This window comes from Physeter macrocephalus, chromosome 14 (genome assembly GCF_002837175.3).
Source record: "Physeter macrocephalus isolate SW-GA chromosome 14, ASM283717v5, whole genome shotgun sequence".
NCBI lineage: Eukaryota > Metazoa > Chordata > Mammalia > Artiodactyla > Physeteridae > Physeter > Physeter macrocephalus.
Window position 1 is genome coordinate 27,675,704 of NC_041227.1, and position 10,275 is coordinate 27,685,978.

Genomic DNA, 10,275 nt, shown 5'->3' on the forward strand with positions numbered 1-10,275 from the left:
GGGCTCTAGAGCACAGGCTCAATAGTTGTGGCACACGGGCTTAGCTGCTCCGTGGCATGTGGGATCTTCCCAGACCAGGGCTCGAACCCGTGTCCCCTGCATTGGCAGGTGGATTCTTAACCACTGTGCCACCAGGGAAGCCCCCAGCCATGTATTTTTAATTTAAAAACTTAAATTTACAAAACGCATGTTCTAACAGGAAATTAAAGTGTTCTTCAACAAGACAATCAGGGACTTCTCTGGTGGTCCAGTGGGTAAGACTCTGCGCTGCCAATGCAGGGGATCCAGGTTCCATCCCTGGTCAGGGAACTAGATCCCGCATGACGCAATGAAGATCCCACGTGCTGCAACTAAGACCCAGTGCAGCCAAAGTAAATAAATAAAAATAAATATTTTAAAAAAAAAGACAATCAGTGAATAGAGAAAGCAACCTTGGGACTTCCCTGGTGGTGCAGTGGTTGGGAGTCTGCCTGCCAATGCAGGGGACGTGGGTTCGAGTCCTGGTCCCGGAGAATCCCACATGCCGCGGAGCAGCTGAGCCCATGCGCCACGACTGCTGAGCCTGTGCTCTAGAGCTCTCGAGCCACAACTACTGGGCCTGTGTGCCACAACTGTTGAGGCCCACGTGCCTGGAGCCCACGCTCCACAACAGGAGAAGCCACTGCATGAGAGGTCCATGCACCGCAACGAGGAGTGGTCCTCACTCGCTGCAACTGGAGGGAGCCTGTGTGCAGCAATGAGGACCCAACACAGCCAAAAAAATTAAATAAATAAATAAATAAATAATTTTTTTTTTAAAAGAAAGAAAGCAACCTACATACTCAAGGAAAATGCTGAAAAGTTATTTCTAGTACAAGCACTTTCTATTGTCTGTAGAACTTCTCTGTGGATGCCCAGTAACAGAATGATGACAAAATAAATAATCTTAGAGCCATGCAGAGTAAATTGCAAATGGCAAACAGCAGCTACTCACTTTTTCACCATGTAACTTTTAGCACAACTGTATAGACACCATATCTATGTATACAGATCTGAAATATAATCACTTCAGAAGCTGGGTATTAAGTACTGTGGAGAATGAAAGGGAAGAAACACAAGGAAGATACAGAACCAATAAAGCAGAAGAGTCGGGGGAAAAGGCACTACAAAGGAGAGGAGACCAGAATGTTTTGCCCAGATAGAGAAAAATATAGCTGGGAGTTAGTTCCCCCTTACTTAAGGGCTCCCAGACAATCCATAAGAAAGCTGGAGAGAGAACACTATGAGATGCCCAATCAATAACTCCCGATGCCTCCTCTAAGGGTTCAAATTTACGTGACATCATTTCACAAAACCCCTTTCCTAGTTAAGTGCCCCAAGGATACTCTACTTCCCATCTCCTCTTTAGGGGTCCTAAAGAACCAGAGTGGAGCCTCAGAGACCACTGGACCAACCATGGCTGTTCTGAAAGGCACTGCCCAAACCACCCTGAATGATGTGATTTCACAAGAGCGAGAAATCTTACCTTTCCACCTTCCAGGTACAGGTCTGAGCAAGGCCGAATAGCTTCGTTTTAAACTACAGTCCAGAAGTTAGAGGAGGGGAGCCAGGCGGAGGAAGGCAGCCATGCTAACTGTAGATTAAGTATATGACACCCTCAGCATATTCAATTTACCAGATACCGGATCTCATCCCTTAATTCTGATTCGATTCTTTTGCTAGAAAAATTTAACCCACTTATATCCTGATAAAATTACCATAAATAAATGGATACTTCAAACTCCATTTTTGTTTTAGCAAATAACGTGTTGAGTAGCCCTGAGAATTAAAATAGCAAAAAACGAACTTTCTCTAGTCACTGCAGTCTACGAGAGGATTGACAAAAATCCCAACATGTAAACTATCTGCACCCACAATCATGTGAAAAATTTTCCAAATAAACAGTCCAAGTACCTATCACTGTTAGCAGAACCAAACATTTGGTTTTATCTGTTTTCCTAGATTTGCAAGGCTGCACAGTATAGTATTTCAGACAAGTGAGGGGGAAACATCAGAATTCTTTGGTATCAAAGTTGACTTATTTGCATGATGAATGACAAGGCTTAACAGGGGACCAGGAAAAATAAACCAATGAATGGGGAAGAAAATCATACTGACAAATTAAATGTGCATAACTGCCAAAAACCTCACTTTCTCAGTTATCTTATGCAGCACAGAGTCTTTAGGTTTTATTCTGGTCTACCAGGCAGAAGCAAATTCATCCCAGAGCTTGCCCAAGGCTATTCAGAGCAGTGAGTCACAGAATCTAGGTGACCGTTCTTACTATTCACAAAGTGTGTGCAAAGTGCAGAAAACATAAATTCAGATTCCAGCAGCAACAAATGACTAAAGCACAAAACATTAGCCATGTTGGTGCTAAAGCACTTGGCTCCAGCTCCACAGGATGAAGCACCGTCCAAGGGTCTGCAGTGAGTGGGCAATGAAGCATCACCCGAGGAGGCCCACGAACGTAACTGGTATGGAGAGGCCCCATAGCTCCCTGAGTCAGGAAAGAAGAGCTGTGTCATGATTTGTACGGAAAGAGAAATGGCAATTATTTTTCTTATCCCTGTAGAGAAAAAAGGGAGGGGGACATCAATAACACCCTTAGACTTGTGCAACCAGAAACTATCTGTTATAAAACGGGGAAAGGGTATATATCGTATTGATATTTACTGAAGACTCAACTTGTCCCAGGTACTAAGCAAAATGCCGCAGGGCCTTGCTGCTCAAAAGTGCGGCCTGCGGAGCAGCGGCATCAGCCTCACCTGGAAACTGGTGAGAAACGCAGAATCTCAGGCCCCACCCCAGGCTTACAGAATCCAAACCTCCAGATTCCAGTGAAACGCATGCAGACTGAAGTGTGATAAGAAAAGCGGCGGAATATCTCACTACGCTCTCACAAAAGACCTGTGAAGCAAGTACTGTTATCATCTCCGTCTCACAGAGGAAAACTCAAGGTTCAGGTAAGCAGCCTGCCAAAGGCCACAGAACTCCGGGCCGCCGAGGTTCTCCCTAAAGCCGGGCCTTGGACAGGTGCCCGCAGCCCGCGCCGGGAGGCGCAGCCCAGCTCGGCAGGGAGCGCCGCCGCGGCCTCCTCTCTGGCCGCCGTCACTCACCTGAGCCTGTCGAGCGCGGTGGCCGAAACACCAGTCGCCACTCCCGCGAGTGGCCGCGCCTCGGCGACTTCTCCAGCTACATCCGGGCCGCACAGCCCCACTTCCGGCCAACTGCACGCTACTTCCGTATGCTGTGCGAGTGACGGGTGCGGCCGAGGCTCAAAAGACTCTCAGCGTTTTCCAAAGACGTTTTCCACAGGAAGATGTTGCTGCAGAGACAGGACCTGCGGAGGGAAAACACCGCTGTGGATGGACGGCTCTGGAAGTCACTGAATAGCCTAGATACAGGTTCGAATCTCAGACCGCTACTCAGGGTTTTATGGCCTTGGGGAAGTCACGTAAATTCTCTAACCCAAGTTTCAAGTTTCCTATCTGCACAATGAGGTAATCATGCATTTATAATAGAGATGTATCTAGAAAGCGTTCTCAGGAGGAGAGTTAGTGATGGATAGACGAGCCTGTTAGGAGAAATGGATGTGAGGAGCTGGGCTGAAAAGGCCAGAGCTTTGGCAGATGAGCCAGGGTGATCCTCCATCTCCCCAAGTAGGGGGGCTCCCACCTGAGTGGGTATGGGCAACCAGGCAGGGATGAGACTCTCCAGACTTCCAGGAAGACTTGGCCCCAGACGGCCGTCCCTGGGGGCACTGGAGACGATCAGTGTGATCAGAGTGGTCACACCTCGTCCGTGCCTTGGCTGCTGGTCCACCCATCCTAAGGGCTGTGAAGGGGACCTGAGAAATAGTGCTCCCTCCAGGGCACCGTCTTGACAGGGAGACAAAACCAATGTAGGGAGGACACTTCACTGCAAGGAGAGGCAAGCCTGGCATCCCAACTCCTGAGCTCTGTGGAGGGCACTCTCTGCCTGGGGGTGAGCTTTTGGGGCCCTAGACCACTGACACCACTGCTCAAAGAGGGTTCTCTCACCGGGGCCGGACCAGGGCAAACACTGTGAGTTGCTGATTATGACTCTTTCCTTGCCAGCAGAACCCAGAGAGAGCCTAGGTGATGAAATGAACTGTAACTGCTCCTTGGCAGCCACGACAATCCCGTTCCTCTTTGCCAATACTCAATTTCCCAGGCTCCCCTGAAGTGAGAAGAGCATGTGACTCAGTTCCAGCCCACAAAATTTAAAGGGAATGGTGCTGTGAAGCTTCTTGAAAAACTTTTCCTTTCATGATAGAGTGCTGCTGCTTAAGTCACTTCACGCAGCTGTGGCTGCCGCCTTGTGGCATGGAGGGAACAACATGCAAAAGATGGGAGAGGAGGAGGATGAAAAGTCTAGGTCCTTGATGAACCAACACCTATGACACTTAGAGGATGCTTATGTCCAGACTTTTTGTCAGGTGAGGAAAAATGAACCACTCTTTGAGGTCCTGTATATCAGGTTGTGTTACTTGTAGCAGAGTGCATTCTTGATTGAGGGTCTTTGTGAAGATGACCAAAGGAATTATAAAGGACAGCTCCCTACTTGAAGCACACTTGGGTCGCTTCTGCCTTTGGGGCCTCACCACTAATTACAAACCAGTTCTCAGCCTTCATGTGTTCTGCCCTCAGACTTTGGCTAATCACTGTAAGGTGGCTCAGGACACTGCAGGCTGCATCTAGTTGTCCTGCATCACCTGCCTTCTGACCAGCAGTCTGGTATCCAGATTCTGAGCTGGAACTAGCTTGAAACCCTTTTGGCAACAGTCTGAGCTGAAGAGAAAGACCCTTTGGGCAGAAACGTGGAACCACTACTCCTCCTGGGCAACAGGGAGGAGCTTGGGCTTTGGGCCAAACTCCTGGCACGGCCCAGTGAGCACCTCCAGTCTCATGCCTCCTCTGGGAAATGTTTACTCCAGCTTTGCCCTCCACACCCCCCTCACCCAGCCTCACCTCCCACACCTGCAAAGACACAAGCATGCCAACAGAGTGCCACTCGAGAGGCTTTCTCCATTTTATTTCTTTGGGAAAAGAAAATGAAGTCTTTCCATCACATGTGGTAGAGATATATATTTATATATATTTATATATAATTTCTTTTGTGGTTGGAAATCCCAAAGCTGAGTCTGTTCATATTTTTTTCTATTTTTTTTTCCTACTAATGCCTCCTCTTCCCCCTGCCCCTCTGGTCCAGGCCCAGTTTCTGGGGCAGGTGCAGTGAAGGGTGAGTGGAATGGGCAGTGATTGCCAGGACAGCCCCCCACCCAGCTCAGAGATCTGGTGAGGGGCACTGGAAAGGGCTGTGCAGAAGGACAGAGGCCACAGGGGCACTCCTGTTTTTGTGGGGGATGCACAGCTCATTAAACAGTCACCAGTCATGGGAGGAGGCTGGTCAGGGGTCGGGGGATTGCTCACAGTAGTTGCCAGCTCCCTCCACCCTGCCCCACAAACCCAGTCTGTGGGTGGGAAGGAGAGAGTGAAAAGAGAGAAATACAAGGGCTGAGGGCCAAGCCTCCTCTGATTTTTATTGCTGGTGTGTTAGAAATTTGCCTTTCCCTTCTTATTTTGGGGAGATGGACTCTGAGAGGGCCCCCAGAGGAGGAAGTGACATCGGCTGCCCCAGTCCCCACTGATGGCCATGCCACGCCTACCCTGGGCAAACACTAAGCTACTTCAGGCCTCTGGGACCCAGGGGTCAGTGATCCTCAGTTCAGTCTTGCTCTTCAAGAGCAATCATAGCCACCCCCACCCCCCCAAAACAAGGGCCTCAGGCTCAAGCTTGGGCCCAGTGGAACTTGGAAGTGGGCAGTGCACCAAAGATCAAGCAGTTTTCTACTGGAAGAAAAGGTGAGGTTTGGGGGAAGAGATGGCCTAGGACAGTGATGTTCTGAGCATGAAAGCAGTAGGCTGAGCACGAAAGCAGAAGGTGGCTGAGGGAATCAAGTCAGGGAAAACACAAGACATCACAGACACTCATGTGACCTCAGAAACTAGGTGAGGGGAGTGCCTGAGAGGCAGGTGGCACTTAATAGCTGTAGTTAGAGCTGGACAGTGGCCCTGTGTGTGGGGTCAGCCAAGCAGATGGGGCTGTTGTCCTGTGGGATCCTGGTCAGAAGGGTGAGGGTAAAGCTGAGAAGCCTCCAGGTGACCCTTCTCAAGAATAGGATGGCAGATCTTCCCTGGGCACTGAGCCTCCAGCCCCAGCCCTTCTCTCCTCCAACACACACATATGGACACACACTCAGGACCAGGCCAGGCTCTGAGGCCTGAGTCCAAGAGACCTTGGCAGGGAGGGGCTGAGCAGGTAGCCCTCTCAACCATAGGTAGGCCACCTGCTCCCGCTTGTCCTGCCAATCTGCCCAGGGAGGGAGAAAAGTACTGGAAGGAGAGAGGCCAGGAGTCCAAGGTGTCAACTTTGGCAGAACTCACGCAGGCCCCCTCAGGTTACATGGCCTAGGAGATGGGTACAGAGAGCATCTCTGGACACAGAGTGGCCGACAGTAGCAGCCCAGACCCACCAAGGAGCTGGGCACCTCATGGCACTGCAAGGCCTGCCACCTCTCCAACAAGGGAGTGCCAAGAAAAGGAGCATGAGTTCCCCTGCTGCCTGGGCTCCTCATTCCCACTCACTCTCCCTTCCCCTATTTCCTCCTTGGGAGGAGGGTCGAGTGGGCTGCCCAGAGGGGCAGTGGTGGAGCTGGGAGGCACCCAGTGAGGGCAGGGGAGGGGAGGGGCCTGGTCACAGCTGCTTTGAGAACCTCTTTGGTCTGGGGATACAGGGTACATGGGGAAAAGAGATGGCAGGGAGGGGATACTGGGGACTCTGGCCTTTGACTGGGTATTTGTCAAAAGGCCACATGCCCAGGTAGGGGATCAGATTTCTGTGGACTCGATGCGCTCGAGGCGGGAGGGGGTCCAGGCTTTCTTCTCCTCTCCATGTTGGGGTGTAGGCGTGCTGGCACCTCCCGCAGCCCCCCGCTCTCGCAGCCGCCGCTCCAGCTGCTGGTTGCGCTGGTACATTTCCACATAACTCAGCTGCAGCTGCTTCTGGTACTCGATGACCTTCTCCTTCTCCTCCAACCACACTCGGCGCTCCTCTGCGAAGCTGGCACCCTGGCGCTCCCGGGCTCGCCGCTCAGCTGCCAGCTCAGCCTGCAGGCGCCCCACCTCCCGCCGCAGGGCCCGAGTCCCACTCTCCCCCCCAGCATCCACCTCCCCATCCAAGGAAACCAGGGAGGCGGCAGCAGCCACCCCAGCCTGACGGCGCATCTTGGCCTCGTCGCTCTCGCAGGTGGCCAGCACATCCTGCGGCTCGGCCGGGTCCACTGGGGTCAGCGCCGGCTTGAGGCAGGCAGAGGGCAGCTCGCCCTCACCCAGCTCCAGGCTGGCCTGTTTGCTGCTGAAGGAGTCCCTTAGGCTAAGCAGCTGCTCCTCCTTCTCCCGCAGGGAGGCCCGGCCCTCCCGCAGCTGCGAGCGCAGCCCAACAATCTCACTCAGCTTCTGGGACACGTCCGCCTGCGAGTCCTTCAGCTGCTGCTTCAGTAGGGAAATCTCCCCAGCCTTCTGGCATACCTGGGCAGGGACAGGTGAGGAGAGAGGTCAGGGTGAAGGCAGAGCTCTGCTCACCCCCACCCCAGCCCCCATATCCAGCCCAGGGCATCAAGCTGCCCCAGGGCTCAGGGTCAGCTCCTCATCATGGCAGAAATGACATGCAGGCTTCCCTCCTCAGACTTGGGACAGACATGGCTAATCTCACACAGCCTGGGACAGCTCTGGTCCTCACAGACACTCCTAATTGATCCCTGCACAACCTTCACTCCCCTTGTGATAGTTGTGGGCTGCTGCTCTGGGTTTCTCCAGAGAGACAGAAGGAAGGGGACACAGGGAGATGCCCAACCCCCCAGTCTGCACCTCCCACTTAGTTTCCTCCATCCTGGGCAGGAAGTCGGCCTGTTCCTTCTGGCAGGCAGCAACCTTGTCCTCAAGCTCTTCCCGTTGCCTCATCAGCCGGGCTGCCTCCTCCTGCAGCTGCTTCTTGTCCTGCTGCAGCCGCAGCACCTGCAGCTGTAGGCCTTGCTGGGCGCGCTGGGCGCGCCGGGCCACCTGCTGCAGCTTCCCACTGCAGCCCTGCCGCAGCTCAGCCAGCTCACGCTCCCAGGCCTTCTGACGCTCCTCCAGCACCTGGGCCACTGCCGCCTCGCTCTGCTCCAGGCTACGCCGCAGAGCTGCCACCTCCTGCTCCTTCTCCCACAGCCGTTCCTCTAGCTCCTGGATCAGAGCACTGGGCGAGGGTGGTGAGCAGGCCGCAAATGGCAGGCCTCCACCTCCGCCGTCCCCTGATCCCAGGTGGCCTGGCCGCCCCATGGATGAGGATGACCCACTCTTGCTGGAGGCCCGCACACTGTCGGAGGTTGCCAGGTCCTGGTAGCCTGACCCACCACCGCTGCTGCTGCCACCACTGCCACTACCATAGCTGGCAGTGCCAATGCGGTTGATGTGGCTGGTGGAGGCACTGAGGGGTGCCAGGTGCTGGCTATAGCTGGAGCTGTAGGTGGGCAGGCTTGTGAGTGAGTTCCGGCCTGAGTCTGAGAGGCCGCCCCCTCCCCCACCCGCTGGGGTCATGGTCCGAGACTTGTCCAGTCCACCCTTGAGGCCGCCAGGGCCCTGTCGTCCCTCAGGGGTCCCGTTGGTCTGGGGGGGGCACAAGTTCTGCATGGAGTGGAAGTTTTTGGGTACAACAGGCTTGAAGGCCGAAGGCCGAACTAGCGGCTCTGAGCACTGCACAAAAGCAAGGAAGGGGGAGTGGACATCAGGATGAGTCCTTAGCCTTGCCCCCAGTCTCTTCCCTCTGGTCTAGACTTGTTCAGCCCCACCTCCCAACCCCGTTGGATCTCCATCTTGGGAGTCCCTCCTGGCTGGAGTCCCACCTTATATCCACCATCTGCCCCCCTCACAGCCAGGTCTCTGCCCTAGACCTACCAGCTGGAGTTGGCCCCCAAGGCTCCCCAACCCAGCTTCTATCTCAGCCCCTACAACCCAAAAACGTCCAAGAAGGCCCATTTCACCCTCCTCTCTGGGCTGCCTCCTGCCCCAGGAAAAGGCCCTGGGGACTGACCTGGTCTAGCTTGCCAGAGGTGGCCAGGAGCTTGGGTGGGTGGCTGGGCTCACGATACTGTGGTGGGGCCTTGTCACTGCCGCCGCTGCTGCTGCTGCCACCACTGCTGCCCACCACATTGCCGCAGACATCTGTGTGGTCATTGCCCCGTAGCTCGCCATTGAGGTAGAGAGAATTGGCGAGAGCCTTGTCCTCCGAAGGGTAGCGGCCTGGCCTCTCCCTGCTGGCCCCACTGCCACGGGGGCCAGGGAAACTGCCCTGGCTGCCCCCACCCCCCGTGCGGGTGCCCACACTCTTCATGGCGAACTCCTGAGTGTGGGCCACCCCACTGCCCACACTGCCCATGGCCAGGCGAGGGTCTGGGGGTCCGAGCTCAGAGGGCCGAGGGGCAAAGGCCAGGAGGGGATCCCGCCCTGGATCAGCGCGCACAGGCAGTGTTTCCAGCTTCGCCATGACTAAGCCAGGGGGGCACTGTGGGCACAGGTGGGAAAGCAGATAGGTCAGCCCCACCTCCACTCCCACCACCCCATGCAAGCCCGACCCGGCACCACCTGCACCCTGCCCCTCAGTGTCCCCTTCTTTATAGTGGGTACAAGAGTTCCCAAACACCCAAGGTAAAGGAATGGGGCTGGGTAAATAATGATAGCTTGGTAATAGGGGCTGCCCGTTGCATACCTGACAAAGCCCAACCCCCAGGGACCATTCACCTACCCTCCTACCTTTGCTCTGCTCAGTATTCCATTCCTTAACTCCCACCTCAAACCCACCTCCTTCATGAGCCTCCCAGACTCAGTGACCCCCTCAACTCTTCACTGCAACCCCCAGAACTCAGGTGTACTTTACTCTGGGTCTGGACCCCTATATCGCAACCTCATGGGCTGGGGAGATGGGGTTGGAAGGGGACAGCAGTACCTGAATTCAGTAGGGAACCTCAGAACTTAAGGGAGGGAGAGAAACCCACCCCTACCCAAAAACTGTGGATGGGAGTCCTTCCCGGCCCCCTAACCTAGGGTGTTGCAGTCAAGGGCAGAAGTGGAGGCTCACTACCAGCGCAGGATCCTCTCCTTGCCCCTCCAAGGGGGTGGGGGGCCGACGGGTCCT

The 10,275-nt window shown here is 54.5% G+C and overlaps 3 protein-coding genes across 7 annotated transcripts in view; all 3 read right to left on the reverse strand.

The window, feature by feature from the left end:
* The window catches only part of FASTKD5 (FAST kinase domains 5), an 11,617-nt gene extending 8,393 nt beyond the window's left edge, over window positions 1-3,224 (reverse strand). The window contains exon 1 of one of the 2 annotated variants that reach the window (XM_028498456.2): window positions 3,138-3,224. The gene's annotated coding sequence lies outside the window, so the exon portion shown is untranslated. Of the gene's footprint in view, window positions 1-1,504; window positions 1,592-3,137 lie in introns of those variants that run through there. The other variant, XM_024117120.3, reaches the window with a different exon arrangement.
* UBOX5 (U-box domain containing 5) overlaps window positions 1-3,225 on the reverse strand; it is a 35,005-nt gene extending 31,780 nt beyond the window's left edge. For 2 of the 4 annotated variants that reach the window (XM_028498462.2, XM_007127133.4), the window contains exon 1: window positions 1,505-1,587. The gene's annotated coding sequence lies outside the window, so the exon portion shown is untranslated. Of the gene's footprint in view, window positions 1-1,504; window positions 1,613-3,137 lie in introns of those variants that run through there. The other 2 variants (XM_028498459.2, XM_028498460.2) reach the window with 2 other exon arrangements.
* Window positions 3,226-5,060: 1,835 nt separating this feature from the next.
* Window positions 5,061-10,275, reverse strand: LZTS3 (leucine zipper tumor suppressor family member 3). Its single transcript, XM_028498458.1, has 4 exons — window positions 10,181-10,275; window positions 9,175-9,645; window positions 7,971-8,837; window positions 5,061-7,631 (listed from the first exon to the last, which is right to left on the reverse strand). Exons 2-4 carry the CDS (start codon window positions 9,625-9,627, stop codon window positions 6,933-6,935), a joined length of 2,019 nt encoding a protein of 672 aa, XP_028354259.1. The 5' UTR covers window positions 9,628-9,645; window positions 10,181-10,275; the 3' UTR covers window positions 5,061-6,932.

Coding starts and splice junctions, on each gene's coding strand:
- LZTS3 (XM_028498458.1), bottom strand. CDS start 9,627: ATGGCGAAGCTGGAAACACTGCCTGTGCGCGCTGATCCAGGGCGGGAT. Junction 8,838..9,174: donor CCTCTGGCAAGCTAGACCAG/GTCAGTCCCCAG, acceptor GCTTTTGTGCAG/TGCTCAGAGCCGCTAGTTCG. Junction 7,632..7,970: donor TGGAGGAAACTAAGTGGGAG/GTGCAGACTGGG, acceptor GTCCCTGCCCAG/GTATGCCAGAAGGCTGGGGA.